The 18316-nt window shown below is 46.3% G+C and overlaps 1 protein-coding gene across 6 annotated transcripts in view; it reads left to right on the top strand.

The window, feature by feature from the left end:
• The window catches only part of ccser2b (coiled-coil serine-rich protein 2b), a 69793-nt gene that overhangs the window by 6090 nt on the left and 45387 nt on the right, over positions 1–18316 (top strand). For 5 of the 6 annotated variants that reach the window (XM_042707591.1, XM_031567712.2, XM_031567713.1 and 2 more), the window contains exon 3: positions 16533–18213. In XM_042707591.1, the coding sequence (XP_042563525.1) occupies positions 16566–18213 (1648 nt within the window). In that variant the 5' untranslated portion in view covers positions 16533–16565. Of the gene's footprint in view, positions 1–9634; positions 10636–16532; positions 18214–18316 lie in introns of those variants that run through there. The other variant, XM_031567708.2, reaches the window with a different exon arrangement.

Raw genomic sequence — 18316 nt, 5'->3', positions numbered from 1 at the left:
AGGCGTTTCTTGACCCATTAAACAAAAAACTGGACGTGCTGAGAGCCCATCCCTCAAGACGCTTCAAGCGAGCCGTGAACCCTGTACTGTCCAGAGTTGCCAGCTTTCAAGGCTAACTTCGCCTGCGCTGTCTGACGCCTTCAGCTAGCCCTCAACCCTCTGCTGTCTGACGCCTTCAGCTAGCCCTCAACCCTCTGCTGTCTGACGCCTTCAGCTAGCCCTGAACCCTGTGCTGTCTGCCCCATGCGACAGATGTAGGACACGGTCACTGGTTCAGTGCTGTGACTGGTTTCTGGTGTAGGGAGGACTATTTGACTCTGATATGTCAGGCACAATAACTTCATCATAGCATCAACTGACAGTAAAGCAACTGAAAGGGACATCACAGTGTTTGCAGTCTCCAAAAAGCAATTCATAAAGACAGGGTAGACTTGTAGCACGCATGGTTTTTAAAGAAACTTGTAGCACACATGGTTTTTAAAGAAACGTAATAACGACAGGGTAGACTTGTAGCACGCAGGGTTTTACAGTACTGTAATGACCTCTATCTCCTCTTAACATACCTCTCTACACAGCATTTAGGCTACTCACTTGGATTTCCTATACATAATGAATGCTTTTGATGGAGATAATTTCCAAGCACTGTTAATGACTTAAGAATATATGAATCAAGTGCCTTGTATTAATATATTCCTTGTATGAATCATGTGCTTATGAAAACAGGAACATGGCTTTTCTGTGTTTCTGTGTGTGTGTGTGTGTAACTTAGATTATTAGGTGCCACTTAGTCTGCATATGTACAAGAGCATGTTTAGACCAGAGGTGATAAGAAGGGTCGAACTGTGCTTCTTCCGACCTTGTGCAAAACTTCCATGCTTTCCTCGGACGTCAGAAATCCACCACGTGGTTATCCCTGCTGAAAACTAAACTTCTGTCTATATAAACCTTGTGCGATGTGTTTATCCTTGCTTCACTTTCAGCCTTGTGCTGGGAGTGAGCCCGATTGCAATTGTTGTTTGTCTAATAAATATACTTATATGCAGCTCCGGAGTCCTGAGGTAACTAGGGTCAATTTTCGCCTAACAGCTTTGGCCTGTCTCTGTCCTGTACTGGTGATGTTGTTAGTGCTGTGCAGTGGTGGAGGAAGTACTGAAGTTTAGTACTTAAGTAAAAGTACAAGTACCCAGGAAGATAAAAGTAAAAGTAAAAGTACTACATCAACAATCCTACTTAAGTAAAAGTAAAAAGTACTTACTTTTAAATTTACTTTAAGTATTAAAAGTAAAAGTACTCCCGCAATGGGTTGTCTCTCAATGTCTAGGCTGTACCATTTTGATAAAGAAATAGCTACTGGTAATAAATGCCTCTACAGATGTCACTACTAGTAATAATTATAAGCAACAACATTTGTTAATTGGAAAGGTTGGTGTACTTATTGTGCCTATCATCTGTAATACTGTTCACACTATATCTTACAATTCTGCGGATGACAAGTTATCTACCAGGGATTATTTGCAAAGTTAATACCATTAAGCCAAACCAATAAAGACACCATGTGATATCTTTAAATATTTTATTTAATTGTAAACGTGTAAAAAAGGGAAACATGGAACATGAAAAACAAATGTGATTGTAAAACTGGACAGAACAAGGTACGCTAGCTTGACATAGCTAACCTACCAGCTTTATCTTACCACTACGTTAAATATATAATGAAGGTCCAATCATGTTTTTTTGATGCTATTGCTGTATGTCAACATGCATTTCGCTAGATAACATTATAATATCATGTCAGTAAACGAATTAAATACATATATCAATATTCAAAAGTCAGGGACATTAACTTAGCATAGCAATCACTCTGCTTACGATATGCTACTTTAAATTTGAGGGCGAATTATTGAAGGCTAGCAACTCCTTTTTTTGAGGGAGACAGGAAACGCATTGAAACCTCCAGGAGTCATTCTTGGGGCCTTTGAACTCGAACATATCTTTTAAATAGGGCAAGGGTGGCTCATATCAGAGGGCTCAGTTCAGGCCGACTCTGGATCCATGTTGAATAGGCAGTAGTCAGGCTGAATGTTCAACTATAACAGGCAAAGCTACCGCTAGTGCTGCTGCCAAACGTGCACTCTGATATCATTGGAGTTGATAGAGCCACCTGATTGGTTTAAACTTCCAAAACAGCAACGCAATCCATAGTTTTGTGTAGGCAACATTTTGGCTAAACTATGTTCATAAAATGTAACGAGTACAAGCACATATTGTAGAAATGTAGCGGAGTAAAAGTATAGATAATAGCTAAAAAATGTAATGGAGTAAAAGTAAAAAGTATGCACTATTATTTTTACTTAAGTAAAGTACAGATACGTAAAAATTTACTTAAGTAAAGTAACAAAGTAAAAATACTTCGTTACATTCCACCACTGGTGCTGTGCTGTGCTGTGCCGTGCCTTTCTTCTGTGGAGATGAAGAGCCTGCCTCGACTGTAAGAAGAGTATGGAGTGACCTCTGTGTGCGTCACTCTGTCCTTTCCTGATGGAAGTGCTAGCTCTCTGCTCTGTGTGCGTCTCTCTGTCCTTTCCTGATGGCAGTGCTAGCTCTCTGCTCTGTGTGCGTCTCTCTGTCCTTTCCTCATGGCAGTGCTTACTCTCTGCTCTGTGTGCGTCTCTCTGTCCTTTCCGGATGGCAGAGCTAGCTCTCTGCTCTGTGTGCTTCTCTCTGTCCTTTCTCTGCTCTGTGTTCATCTCTCTGTCCTCTCCTGATGCTAATGCTAGCTCTCTGCTCTGTGTGCGTCTCCTCTGTGGAGGTGAAGAGTCCTGCCTCGTGATGCCTGCCGTGGCTAAGGGCGATCTGGACCATCTGTCTGCACAGACGCTACCAAACTGAGTCCCTGTGCTCATTTACGCCGGTCTCATCATCAGCTGCCCCAGGGAGCCCTGTAGCCGCTCACACAAACATCCACATAGATGGTTCTAGAGCATTACAGTGGAACATCACTATATATCCCACACATTTCTAGACCACATCACAGTGAAACCCTGCTATTTCCATACAGTCTACTCCCAATAGAACTTTGCTAAAATCTCCACACAAGATGGGGGGATTCTAGACAAGATCACTGTAGAGCATTGCTAAGATTTCCACACAGATAGATCTAGACCAGATTGCATTTTAACTAAGGTTTCTGCACAGATGGTTCTAGACCACATGCTCTGCTCTCATTATTGGCTCAGATGAAATATTGCTTCCACGTCAGTGTGTCCAGGGAGCACCGCAGAACAACAGTCACATTTCCTATTGATTCCCTGCTAGTGCCATGGCCAGTTTAGGTCCAGGCTTTTGTATAATTGATGAGGAGGCTTATTTGAGGCACTGTAACTCAATAGCCTCCTTGGTATCGTCAGAGAAGGTTAGTGTGTGTGTGTGTGTGTGTGTGTGTGTGTGTGTGTACCTGTGTGTGTTTCTTTCTCTGGAGGTAGGAGTCAGTCTTGACCAAACGTCACACAGCCCAGCCACATGACTTTGTCTCAGCCTGCCTGGGGCACCAGCAGAATGCCACCGCAGATGCCCTCAATTTGGGTCCGTTGCTAGGCATCTCCTTCTGGCTCATCCACGGCCCACGGCCACGTAACGCGGCGCACAAACCACACCTCTCTAGAAATGAAAATGATGATGCACCAGTGCATCGCTGTGGACCGCTGTGGTTACATAAAAGACTTATAAATACGTATTATGGGTTCATCTGCTCATACACACACACACACACACACACACACACACACACATACACACACACACATACACACACACACACACACACACACACACACACAGTGTCATCTAGTGTTTTGTGCTATGTGTCTGTGAGACCTTAGAGGGTATGTTGGTAGAGGATGTAGTGCTAGAGAAAAAAAACCCACACACACAAACACACACAGACACACACACAGGCACAAGAGTGAGCAGTCTCAGTGTGGTGACTCATGGACCAACATTACTCATGGTCACCATCTCTGTGGGGCCTCATGACAGACAGCTCAGGGTGTGATTAAGAGATACACTCACAAACTGGAACTCCTTATTTCTAAAGGGCGCTTGAAGGGAATGTTAGGTGTGCATGGATTAAGAGATAATTATGTAGTTGGCTGGGGCATAGCAACAGATTAAAAGATAATTCGACACATAGCTGTTCTTGAGAAGCCTACAGATGATGAGGGCATTCCGTGCTCGTCATAGAAAATATAAGATGAGCACACGTTTGTGTGTTAAGGGATACGAAGGACTGTTTGATACGTGGGGATGGCGCCCAACTCTGGAGCGCGCTGTGGTCTTGAACAGAGCCGCACCTGTGCTGTGTCTGGTGCTCTTTATCTCATGGTGGAATGTGTCCTCTTCTCTGCTGAACTGTGGCAGGGTGGGGCAGAGGCAGAGGCAGACAGACACTCTCCCATCAAATATTAACGTGTGTGTTTTTCCTAATGCTGCGTGCAGCCAGGTTTCAGCTCCCTCGTCCCAGCTACGAGACACACAACACACACACACACACACACACACACACACACACACACACACACACACACACACACACACACACACACACACCTCCTCACAACGTGCTTTTCTCACCGCTGGGCAAAGGCCACATGCTCTTTAACTCTTTAACTTTCCCTTCGGTGTGTATGGGTTCACTTCGGTGTGTATGGGTTCACTTCGGTGTGTATGGGTTCCCTTCGGTGTGTATGGGTTCCCTTCGGTGTGTATGGGTTCACTTCGGTGTGTATGGGTTCCCTTCGGTGTGTATGGGTTCCCTTTTTAAAAGATAAGCAAACAAGAGTGTTTATTTAAAAGACATTTTGATACTGTTTTTGATGAGGTAGATGAACTATCATCAGTATCACTATAGGGTGGCTGTAGTTCTCTTTGATCTCTCTGTAATGGCCTGTGTCTTGACCAGATGAGCTGAGCTCAGGCTGACTGTGCAGGTACACTGTAATCGGGTTGCTATGCGATCGATGCTTGGTGAGCCAGCGTGGGGGTGGGTTAGCGTGAGAGGCTAAGTAGCGGAACACCCAGTGCGATTGATAGGCCCTGATTTAATTAACGAGCGCTAATGACCCGGGGTTTTCCGGAGCATTCTGTCTGCGGGTGCAGCATCAGCAGCTACTCCGCCGCTGGCTCATGGGTTAGTAAATTAGAGTGGAGAGGACCGTGCTCGACCCGTCGACCCGCAGGACCCCTACCATCATCTCATGGGTTAGTAAATTAGAGTGGAGAGACCCGTGCTCAACCCAATCACCCGCAGGACCCCTACCATCATCATCACCATCACCATCAAGTTTTTGGGTTGTCTTGATTGTATCGACATGTTATTTCATTTCTGGCGTGGGTTTTCATCTTGAGAAGAGTTTTGTAATGAATGATGTGATGCTGGAATAATCCTCTATTAGATCTCTTCTTTACTACCACACCTAAGTTGAATGGATAATGATTGGTTGAAGGTAGGAGGTGTCACTCGGTAATCATAGGTGTGTCTTGAAGAATGACAAATACTGAGATGGAGAAGACAAACACAGTCTGTAAACACGCACGCACACACACACACACACACACACACACACACACACACACACAAATTCACATGCACATACTCATACATGCAAATGCACACACACACACACACACACACACACACACACACACACACACACACACACACACTCACACACTGTCACACATCCATCATACTCATACATGCAAATACACATACACAAATATTCACAGACGTGGCCGTTAAATGCCAGAGGTCGTGTCAGCTTTTGAACAGGTCCTTCTGGTTGGCAGAGCAATGTGCAGTGGAACAGGCTTTGACCCTCTCCTAGTGTCCTCATTAGTAGATAATAGTGTGCACTCTTCCACAGTGCAAGTGAAGCTGCTTTCTGGAACCTTCCCCCTGGCCTCTCGGTCACTTTCTGCACCGATGACTCGTTTGACCTGGACCAGTTCATGTTCATTATCCTCTGCAGGACCCACATAGGGAGGTTGCCCTTGGGATGCATGTGTCTTTCTTGCATTAGATCATGGCTGGCCCACGTTCACTATTGTTGGAAGCAAGATAGTCAAGCTTTATCCTTCAGTGTTGTACTGACTGATGATTATGATAAGGAAACTGCAGAAATGTTGATACAAGCACACACACACACACGCACACGCACACGCACACACCCACGCACACACCCACGCACACACACACACATGCACACACATGCACACACATGCACACATATGCACACACGCACACACGCACACACACACACACACACACACACACACACACACACACACACGCACATGCACACACACGCAAGCCACGCCATGCACACTCTTCAAATGACACCATAAATTTAAACGGCGCTCTAGGAATGTCAGCACATTTTTTTTTTTTTTTTTTACACTCGCCCAATGGTAATGTTTTTTCTCAAGGCTTTGCAGAAATGATCTCATTCCTTCACCGAAGTGTGCTGTGCTGTGCTGTGCTGTGCTGTGCCGTGCTGTGCTGTGCCTCTGCGTAAGTGGTTATTAAGTTCTGAAAGAGAGTTGGGTGATTTGGGTTTAGTTGTGTGAGGAATGTGAGCCTGAGGCCAGGATTATCCCCTCCAGTCTGAGAGGTTCTTGTCTGAGTGAACCACATTCCTCCCGCGCCAAGCTGATTTGCAGGTACTCGTGCCCCCATCTAGCGTGGAGTGTATTTGGTCAGCCCCATTAGCCCACTACTCCTCAGATGTTCTGGAATGAATCTAACCCAGAGCTTCTGTTGTGTGGCTAGAGATGTAGGCTGCCTTCGAAGGAGACGCGCTTACACAAGCAGGGTACTGTGAGCTCCATTTTATAACCTGAACCTGTAACCTGAATACACAAACAAGGAGAATCAACAACATCTAGGCTGCCTTTTCAAGAAGACACTTCACAAGCAGGGTACTGTGAGTTCCATCTTATAACCTGAACCTGTAACCTGATTACACAACAAGTAAATCAACAACACTCCCACAATATACTGATAACAGCAAAGCCTCTGCTGATGCCTTACCTGTTACCTTAAAACACAGCATAGAGGTCTGCAATGTAGGTCTTTAACTTGGAAGTAGATACATTCTATCCAGTGTTTCCCCTAGGTTTACAGCTTTGGGGGGGGGGCTGCGGCACGGTGCACGCTTAAAGGAATCATGGTGTTCATGTGTTTCTTTTAATGACAGCAGTCAATATAACAACTAAACATCGGAACATGTCTTTTTATGACAATTATCCACAAAGTGTGCAGCTTTTGTCGCTGCAGTGGTGTATTTTTCTGGGCTTCTGGAAGAACATTTTTTAAGATATTTGCGGCCTAAAATTCCTGATTTCGCAGGAGCTTTTCCAAAACGTTGCGATGAAAGTTTTTATTTTTAGGTTTTTGTTGCAATGAAATTGGCGAAACAAGTGAAAGTTGCGATAAAAAGTTATGAATTGTCCTCTTTGTAATTATAATTGAGTTATTTGTTGAAAAATAATTGATTATTAAACAAACATTAATTCATCAAGAACAAAACGATTGAGAAATGGTCCTCTTAATAACCTCACCAATATGCCAAACAAAAGATTACCAGGACTACAAAAATGTAGCAAAATAGGCTTTACTTATCCACAACGAAGTGCACATGTTGGCATTACAAAAGGACCAGTACGACTGAATAAGATGTTATGAATGTCTCAGCCTTCATATGACGAAAAAAAACAAAAAAACAGCCTGTGTCACTATGATCTGTCTCGTCATCTGACGTCCTGCCTGTGTTTCTGCCGTTCTCATTGCTTATCAATCTGTTTTGCTATCCTTGTTTATTTATTTTATCCGTATAGGTGTTGATGTTCAATTTCATATATTAATTTAAAGTCGTCCAATTTCAAGTCATCCATTCTTCAACACTAGCTGCTACCTTGTCTTCAAACAGAAAGTAACGTTAAATCTCCATGGCAACAGGTCTTGAGGGTTTGGCAAATAATCGGATTTATTGCTTCCTTCATTATTCACAGCAAAATAAATAATTTTCGTTACATTTCATAGATTTATTAGCAGACTCTATGTAAAAAGGGCCACGCACAACTCACGGAAAAAGATAAAAAATGGAAGCCAGATCTATTTCTGAATTTTCGGTGCGGACATTCTGTACGTACGTTCTGTTTCCACGTCTGTTGTAGCCATTCTCATTGGGCCTCATTGTCGACCCTACCGAGGAAAAGATCTCTGCCGGATTCATGAACGCCTGGATATTAGTTTTTTAAAGCTTAAAAGTGTCCGTAGCTGTGCACTGGTTCTTAAGCCCAATTCTGTCCGCTGTTGGGAGCGTGCTCACCTGTGTGTGCGCGCACGTGTCTGTGTGTTTGTGCGCATCGCGGCGGAACTCTGCCATGCGCGATACAGAGAGCAGAGAATTGTAAACGCGCGACCATGTAGAGACAGAAATTACATGCCGTCGTGTAAATAAGATAAATAACATAAGGCTATTTATTTTGTTTAATAAAAGAACAAGCTATAGACCTGTTCTATAGGAAAGGTAACCTTAAATTACTTCCGTTGTGATTTGGCGCTTTATAGAAAATAAAATTGAACAAAATTAACTTGACCTTCCAGGGGGGGCGGGGGGTGCCGTTGGGGGGGCGGGGCGCCCCCCTAATATAACGGTAGGGGAAACACTGCTATCCATAGCAATGTAGAAGATCTATTCCATACCTCTATAGCGCATATATATATATATATATATATATATATACGGTATATACACACAGCATATAATCTCTTACAGTATAGACAAAGGGAGCACCCTGTACAATATAAAACATAGAATAGAACCCTACATACAGTATCACTGACAATACAAAGATCTATAACATCCCTTAGAATATAAAGGTAGGTCTAGATATAGAGCTCTGAAATATTATAGGTCTAGCTTCTTTACACTCTTAAAGTAGATCTATACCATCAGACACAATGTAGTAGACAGCTAGTAGATCCATGACTTACATGACTGTCTTACAGTTTAATAGGTTGGTAGGTACCCTTACAGTGCAATGACTAATGGCATCCCTTACAATGCAAACATAGGCTAGATCTATAGCATCACATACAGTGCAAACATAGGTTTAATCTATAGCATCACGTACAGTGCAAACATAGGTTTAATCTATAGCATCACGTACAGTGCAAACATAGGCTAGATCTATAGCATCACGTACAGTGCAAACATAGGTTTAATCTATAGCATCACGTACAGTGGAAAAGTAGGTCTGCACCATCTCACACTCTACTTCATCCCTGTCCTGCCCCTCAACCTTCCCCCATCCTCCTCTCCTCTCCCTCAGGCATCATGGGTGGCCAGTCATACATTCCATAATGTGTTGGCATGGAAACCTGTGTGATGTGCCTTAAATTCCAGGTCTTCAGCCCTGTCCGTGTCCGTGTCCGTGTCCGTGTCCCTGTCTGTGTATGTGTCTGTGTCTGTGTCTGTGTCTGTGTCTGTGTATGTGTCTGTGTCTGTGTCTGTGTCTGTGTCTGTGTCTGTGTCTGTGTCTGTGCCTGTGCGATCCCTGGGGTCTGTGAGGGTTGGCTAGAGTAGGGGGAGAGGGGCAGGGTGATGCATGACTTGTGTGGCTCTTGCATGGCCACTGGACGAGTTCTGCTCAAGTGAAATGTGTAAGGTCTAACCTTTTTCCGCGCAGATTTCACTTGACAAGTTCACTTTCACTTGATGGAATACGCTATATGAGTTCCACTCTGTGAGTGGCACGTGTCACTCAAACAGGGGACTGTAGAGCCATCTGGAGGAGCTGTTCTTAGTCCCACTCAAGTGTCTCCTCTCCGTGAGGCCCTGTGTGTGAGCTAGAGGGCAACAGCATGCTTTACACACTATTGCACTCTCTAAACTATACTGTCAATTAGGATCATTAGGCTATGGAGGTTATAGGGTTTTATAAGATTATAGGCTTTACTGTAGGTTTAGTACAGAGTGTTTGGGCTGGCACTCATTCCCTACACTGTGTTGCATGCATGCTCTGTGTTGTTGTTGTCGTTGTTGTTGTGTAGGTAGGTGAGCACATTTTACGGCACACAACTCTGCCTCTTTGTAGGGATTTATAATAGCCTGTTACAGTGGGATTCCTGCTACATCGTTACCTTAGCCTGTTACAGTGGAATACCTGCTACACCGTTACCTTAGCCTGTTACAGTTGAATACATGCTACACTGTTACTTCAGCCTGTTACAGTGGAATACCTGCTACACTGTTACTTTAGCCTGGAATACCTGCTACACCGTTACTTTAGCCTGGAATACCTCCTACACCGTTACCTTAGTCTGGAATACCTCCTACACCGTTACCTTAGTCTGGAATACCTCCTACACCGTTACCTTAGTCTGGAATACCTGCTACACTGTTACTTTAACCTGGCTCTCAACCCACCTACTCATTAACTACTCACCTGGACTGGATTTGGGTTCGATTTGACACGAGACACTGTCTCGGATGTTCATTTGCTTCGAGGGGTTTTGACACTGCGACCCCACTGAGGAGCTCGTCAGGAAGGGATAGCTGTGCATCCGTCGAGGTGTGGTGACGTCACTATGTAGCCTCGGTATTTGTAGAGTATTTGGGTGTCCTTATGTTATGAATGATGTTGTGTAGAGTTTCGTGGCTAGTAAGTAGTAATGTTGGTGTTGTAATTTAACTGTAGTTTAGTAGCCAGTATGCAATAAGCCATAATCCATCCAATCCTTTGTAAACATGGAACAGCTGAGACCATTGAAAACACCCTCCAGTAATGGTAGCTTCTTAGACTACACTGTGTGTGTTTGTGTGTGTATGTATGTATGTATGTGCATTCTGTGATGTAACCCATTTCTCTAGGCTGGTGTTGCACTTTGACCCCCTCACTGTAAGTTCCAGAGAGAATGTCCAGCCTCTGGTAGTTTGTGTACCAGGAGATAAAAAGGTACATATTGTTATCGGTTTGAGAGGGCAGGTACACGTGTGTGTTTACTCGTGACCCCTAGATTAAATTCACAGAGAGAGACCCCTCTCTGTGTGTGTGTGTGTGTGTGTGTGTGTGTGTGAGAGAGAGAGTGTAAGCTCATCATGGTATGAATAGCAGTATTTGAGATGGTTTCTTGCGTAAAAATATGTTTACATGTCTTAAAGCCAGAACTAGAAGAAAAGATTAAATTGCTGTATTTGCCCTGGCTTGCTTCATGAGATGTAACAGATGAAGATTGTGGCTCTACCGTGTGGGTGTGGGTGTGTGTGTGTGTGTTTATGTTTATGTTTACGAATGTTTATGTGTGTGTGTGTGTGAGTGAGACTGTCTGTGACTATTTTCCAAAGAGACAGCCAGTTTGTAGTACATCAGTTGCTGAACAGCTGTCTGTGTGTGTGTGAGTGTTCATGCAGAGCAGAAAAGCCATGGGAATCTCGGACAGGTGTCTGTGTCTGTGTGTGTGTGTGTGTGTGTTATTGTGTTTTATTTCGTCTGTGTGTGTTTGTGTGACAGGAGCTGTGTTGAAATAGAGGACGGACATATCCCAGCATCCTTTGAGAGCTCTTAAGTGCCTCCCAATAAGTCTGTGTTGATCGATTCCAAGCTCTGACTCGACCACTGAGCAACTTTATTCCAGAAGCACTTCATGTAAATGTCTGTGTCTGTGTGTGTGGGTCTGTGTGTGTGTGTGCGCGTGCATGCATGAAAGAGAATGTGTTTTTGTGTGTATGCAGAGCATGCTGTCGTGGAAATATAATTGATTATTAAGCTATGTCTATTTGCAAGCGCACGCGAGGTCAATAATGAGGTTTCATCATTGCTTGCTTTGACCTGATTATTTTGGAGTGTGTGTGTGTGTGTGTGTGTGTGTGTGTGTGTGTGTGTGTGTGTGTGTGTGTGTGTGTGTGTGTGTGTGTGTGTGTGTGACAGTTACACTGACCTGGCATTCATGCTTTGGTCATGAACTTAGAGAGTGTTAATGGTCATCGCTGCCATAGTTACCCTAGCTGAGAGTGTTAAGGGTCATCGCTGCCATAGTTACACATCTAACTAAAACCTGGTACAGAGGTAGCACATTGCGATGTGATGTGATGTCCAGACTGCAATAGCCCATTGATTGGAGCCCAGAAATACCTGGAGTCACAGCGAAGTGCCCTCATAAGTAAGCATTCTGTTTTAGTGGGGTTGATTTGTGTTTTGTGTGCGTGTATGTGTGTGTGTGTTTTGTGTGCGTGTGTGTGTGTTTCTAACAGGAGGCTGATATCATTAGTGTCTTATAGCCTCATCCATCTTCTGCCCCCTCCTATGCTGTCCTTGGCCAACCTTGTGACTGCAGCAGCTGGACACACACACACACACACACACACACACACACACACACACACACATGTACACTCCACACAAGTCATATACATTCTTCACACAGCTTGCAGTCCCTGTGGTCCAATCCTGCATTTACCTCAATGTAAAGTGAAACCGTACTGCATATAACATACAGTTTGTGTAGACAGCATACATTTCTAATAAGAGCAGTCACTCTGTTCTCTGTGTGGTAGTGCTCTCACACACACACACACACACACACACACACACACACACACACACACACACACACACACACACTCAGAGGCCGGGTGCATCATCAGTGCATTCAAATTCAAAACCATTGTAGAGACAATGAGTCTGCATGCAGCAGAGAGACCCACTGCTGCACCAAACATGCAGATACATACAGTATTACTACTTTATGGAAGTGTGTACACACACACACACACACACACACACACACACAAACACGTGTGCCTTGTCTGAGATGAATTTGGTATGACTTGGACTTGAGTCAGCTCTCATTGAAGCCTGTAATATCCTGTGTGTGTGTGTGTGAACTTGCATAAAGAAGTAATACTGTACATACTCTATTTGGATAATGCTGGGATAAAAATCTGTAATGTCTTTTCTGTCCCCCCGATTGAGCTGTGTGTGTGTCTGTGCGCGTGTCTTAGTGTGCATATGCGCGTGTCTGTGTGTGTGTGGGGGGGTGTCTGTGCGCATGTCTGTGTGTGTGTGTGGGGGGGTGTGTGTGTGTGTGTGTTTGTGTGGCCGTCTGTGTGTGTGGGTGTCTGTGTGTGTGGGGGTGTCTGTGTGTGTGTGTCTGCGTTTGTTTGTGTGTGTGTGTGTGTGTGTGTGTGTGTGTGTGAGTGTAAGCTCATCATGGTATGAATAGCAGCATTTGAGATGGTTTCTTGCGTAAAAATATGACAAATCTCCAAGCTTAGTCAAACACACACACACACACACACACACACACACACACACACACACGTCGAGAGGGACCCTGTGCTCGGAGCTGGAGGGAGTGCTCCCTGGATGCCATGGTGTGCTGCTCTCTTACATAAAGCTTCAGTCACTGCTTTGTTTTGGGCCCATGGCAGTCAGTGTGTGGCTGTGTGTGACTATCAGCAGAACTGCTTAGGGGGGGATGATGTGCTTGTGTGTGTGTGTGTGTGTGGCTGTGTGACTATCAGCAGAGCTGCTTAGGGAGTGATGCTCATCCTGGTATGAGACGCACATGGTGTGAGTTATCAGTAGGACATCTGCAGTGTACACACACACACTCACCCACACTCACACACTCTCACTCACACACACACACACTAACCCCTCTCTCTCTCTCTTTCACACACACACACACATATACAAACACACATACAAACAAATATACACATACACATGCTTTGAGACCACACTCACTCTTGCTTATACACACAAAAACGCTTTCAGACACACACAAACACACGCACTTTGACCTGACACCCTCCAGGGCTTTAGTCATGGGACAGGTGCTGTGTCTGAATCTCAATGCTCCCCTTATGTCTGAGCTCCTAAGATAAGACATCGGCAATCATGCAACACACACACACACACACACACACACACACACACACACACACACACACACACACACACACACGGTCACTCACTCTCATTCTGTGCTGTGTTTGAATCTCAATGCTCCCTTTATGTCTGAGCTCCTAAGATAAGACATCGGCAATCATGCAACACTCTTTACACATACACACACGCGCGCACACGCACACACGCACACGCGCGCACACGCACACACGCGCACACACACGATCACTCACTCTCATTCTGTGCTGTGTCTGAATCTAAATGCTCCCTCTATGTTTGAGCTCCTAAGATAAGACATCTGCAATCATACAACACACTTTACACATGTATGCGCACACACATACATGTAAATACACACGCGCACATGCACACGCACACACGGTCACTCACTCTCATTCCCACACTCACATTAATACAAACACACACACACTCACATTAATACACACACACTCACATTAATACACACACTCGCACACACACTCACATTAATACACACGGTCACACATGCGTCCCCACGTGGCGCAGACAGACAGACAGGGAGGATGCAGGGCTTTGTGTCTCCGTGGAAACCCTGATTGTTTCTCTTGCGCTGTGGCAAAAACACTAAGCTGAGCAAGGACATGTGCAACCTTGATCCCAGACTCCACTGTTAACGTGTGTGTGTGTGTGTGTGTGTGTGTGTGTGTGTGAGTGTGTGTGACATGTGCAACCTTGATCCCAGACTCCACTGTTAACGTGTGTGAGTTGGTGTGTGTGTGTGTTGATGCCTGTCTAACGTGGGCTTGTTGGTGCAATATGGTGTTCAACCAAAATTATTTCATAGTGAATAAGCAGTCACAATATTACATCTATGATTTTTCATTTGTCATACAATACAATACAATTACAATAAAATGCCTTTTTTATCATGACCTCAAAATTACATCATGGTTATACGTCTTAGACTGGGGTTGTGTCTCGTCAAAAACTACACCTAGCCTTATAGGGTTGGTATTTTGGTATTAAAGTGGATGGCATGGCACAAGCTACCATAAGACTGTCCTGATGTGGCATTGTGGGTACCACGGTTGGTGATTGCGTGGCATCCGCCTTCACTGCAAGCCCAGACATAGAGACAGAGGTATGGAGTCTCGCCTAGGACAAAGGGCGTGGCACTCTGCTGGTAAATGTCACTGATAGGGTTATGAAACAGGCCTACTAAGGCTTACTATTTGGAATTGAGGTGTGGAGTGCTTGGGGGTAAAAGCAAACACGTCCTGTCGGAGCTCTGATCTTGAGTCTGTGTCAAAAGGTCTGCACACGCCCTTAATCTAGTTCAAACAAGATCACTTACAGATGTGGCCTTCTAAGTATCGTACATACACATTTAGAGACAGATGGGCACACACACACACACACACACACACACACACACGAACACCCACCCACAAAACAATCTCCACCTACTTCTCTCTCTCCCTCTGTCTCTCTCTCTCCCTCTGTCTCTCTCTTTCCCTCTCTCTCTCTCTCTCCCCCCTCTCTCTCTCTCTCTCTCTCTCTCTCTGTCTGTCTCTCCCTCCCCCTCTCATTACAGTTCAGTTATTAGGGCTGATCTGAGGCCTGTGCATGTTAAATACTGTAATTAAGTGTGTATGCTGATGAAAGGCTGCATTTAGTGGTGGGCTGAGCACTGAGCATGCATTAGCCTACGCCTGGATACACACACCCCTCTCCCTCTCTTCGCCATCATGTTCTCTCTCTCATCCCCTTTTCTTCCTGTTTCTCTCCCTCTCTTCGCCATCATGTTCTCTCTCTCATCCCCTTTTCTTCCTGTTTTTCTCCCTCTCTTCGCCATCATGTTCTCTAATCCTTTTTTCTTCCTGTTTCTCTCCCTCTCTTCGCCATCATGATCTCTCTTTCATCCCTCTCCCTCTCTTCGCCATCATCTTCTCTCATCCCTTTTTCTTCCTGTTTCTCTCCATCCTTCCGTCTCTCCCCCTATCTCCCCCTGCACTTCCTCTTCCTTGTTGTCTATCTCTGTATCTCACCCCATTCTTCTGCTTTGCTAACTCACTTTTCTCTCCACCTCAATGTCTCTGTCTCCCCCTCCTCTCTCTCTCTCCCTCTTCCCTCTCTCTCTCTCTCTCCCTCCTCCCTCCCTCCCATTTCTCTCTCTCTCTCTCTCTCTCTCTCTCTCTCTCTCTCTCTCTCTCTCTCTCTCTCTCTCAGACACACACATTCTGTCCTCCCCCTTTGTCTATCATGGTTAATGACGTTGAGATGGTGGAGAGAGGGCTTGTTGTGTGGAGTTGGTGAGGATGGGCTAATAGATTTTAAACTTTGAGATCGAGGGTCTGATATAGGCTACTTGCTGTCTGTCTTCCAGGGAGGACATCATCGTATGTTGTCTATAGGCTACTTGCTGTCTGTCTTCCAGGGAGGACATCATCGTATGTTGTCTATTTTATGTATTCTGATGTTGTATGTGGTTTAGTGCTTTAGCAACTGAAACAGTTAAATACTGGATTAATAAAAGTGTTCTGTCTTCTTCTCTCTCTCTCTCTCTCTCTCTGTCACAGCTCTGTCAGCTGTGATCTCCTCCATGCTCCTGCATGCAGCTGATGGAAGAACAGGCACTCCGACAGCCCGGCATGGTCTCCAGGCTGCCCAAGTTTGGCTCCAGACCCACCGGGTCTGTCACCCTCCCCGGCCCAAACGGCTGTGCCGCGCCCTCTGCGCCCCCCGTAGGGAAGGTGTTGGCTACGGTGCGGCAGAATGGGATCGTGCGCCCCTCTCCCGCCATGTCCTTCAAATGGAAGGGCGAGAAGGCGGAGCCTGACCCTAAAGTGGAGGAGGGTAGAGGAGGAGCCTATCGCGCCCAGCAGCAGCAGCAGCAGCAGCAGCAGAGGGCACTGGTGCGGGAGATAAAGAGGCCGTCCGCTCCCATAGCAACAGTACGTCGCCCCGCCCCATCTGTCTCAACTTCCTCCTACCGAACTGGACATCAACCTCCAGCCTCCATGCGATTCGTGCCCAATCACAGCCTCTCGAATGACTTGACGCCAGGCCCCACCCACGGCGGTCTGTCTCAGTCCAGCGACAGCCTGCGCTTGCTGCCGCTGGACAACATGGTTCGCTCGCAGAGTTTCAGTCACATGACGCATGTCGCTGGTTCTGGGGAAAATCCCATCGCTCGTTCCTTCTCCTTCAACCAGGAGCTGCCTCGCCCAGCCTCCCGACACCCCCCCTCTGCCCGCTGCACCCTCCCCCTACCCACCCCCATTCTCAATGGGGCGAGGGGGGTGAAGACCGGCATCGCCCGGGGCCTCCCTGCAGGCCCCTCTCTGCTGCCCCCCACCAATCTAAAGAAGCCCTTGCTGCCTGGACCGGCCCCCAGTAAGCCCTCCGCACTCAGCTATAGGCTGATGCGGCCGTCACTCATCAGGCAGCCCCGGCCAACACCCGTTGGGAAGGCACAAGAGGAGCCAGCGAAGGAGCAGAAAGAGGGGTCACGGGGGGATGCCCCTGTTGCCCCACGCCCCACAAAGACCTCTGGCAATCCCGTTACTACCGCCCGAGAGCTATCAGGCCTGCCAGACGAGGCCAGTGAAAATAAGGCCAGACCACATGAGCTCAGATCTGAACATCAGGCCAGAATAGAGGATCCCAGAGTGTGGGAACAAAAAGAACACGAGTCCCTAGGAACCGAGTCCAGACTAGACGGGTTGAGAACAATAGGTACCAGAGAAGAGGAGTCCTGGCCAGATAACCCAATAGTGGAGGACCCAGACAAGGCTGAAGCAGATGAGCCCAGAGCAGTACATCTTAGTGCTATTAAGACCAGAGCAATCAATACCAGAGCAGACGAACCATCACTCGAGGATGAGATCACCACAGACAGAGAGGATCCCCTGGAGTCTTCCCCAGACGAGAGCTGCGATCCCAGGGCTGAGGCGATGGAGGAGCTGCCTACACTCCGCGTCACCTCCGTCACGGGGGAGCCTATGGAGGAAATGTCCCTGTCCTCCACTTCCTCCCTGGAGCGCAACGACACCAGCGAGGAGTACATGGACGACTTCGATAACCTAGGCAACGGGGGCGGGATCCTGCTGCTGCCCACCCACGACGGAGGGCTCGTCCAACCGGAGCCGCTCTCGGAGGACAGCGCCCCCGCAGGCCGGCAGCTGGATGTGTGCTCGGTGACCAGCATCCACAGCTTCCTGTCTGAGTCGGTGGACTGGGGAGAGATGGGACTCACCGGTGAGTTCACCAAACCTCCACATGGCATTATTCACCCTTCACCACCACCATGGAGCGGGGGCACAAAACAAGTCTGACTGCATCTAATATGGTGACTTTAGGG

The sequence above is a fragment of the Clupea harengus genome, chromosome 1 (assembly GCF_900700415.2).
Source record: "Clupea harengus chromosome 1, Ch_v2.0.2, whole genome shotgun sequence".
In the NCBI taxonomy this organism is placed as follows: domain Eukaryota; kingdom Metazoa; phylum Chordata; class Actinopteri; order Clupeiformes; family Clupeidae; genus Clupea; species Clupea harengus.
The sequence above is the reverse complement of the archived record's forward strand: the minus strand, read 5'-3'. Positions and strand labels throughout refer to the sequence as shown.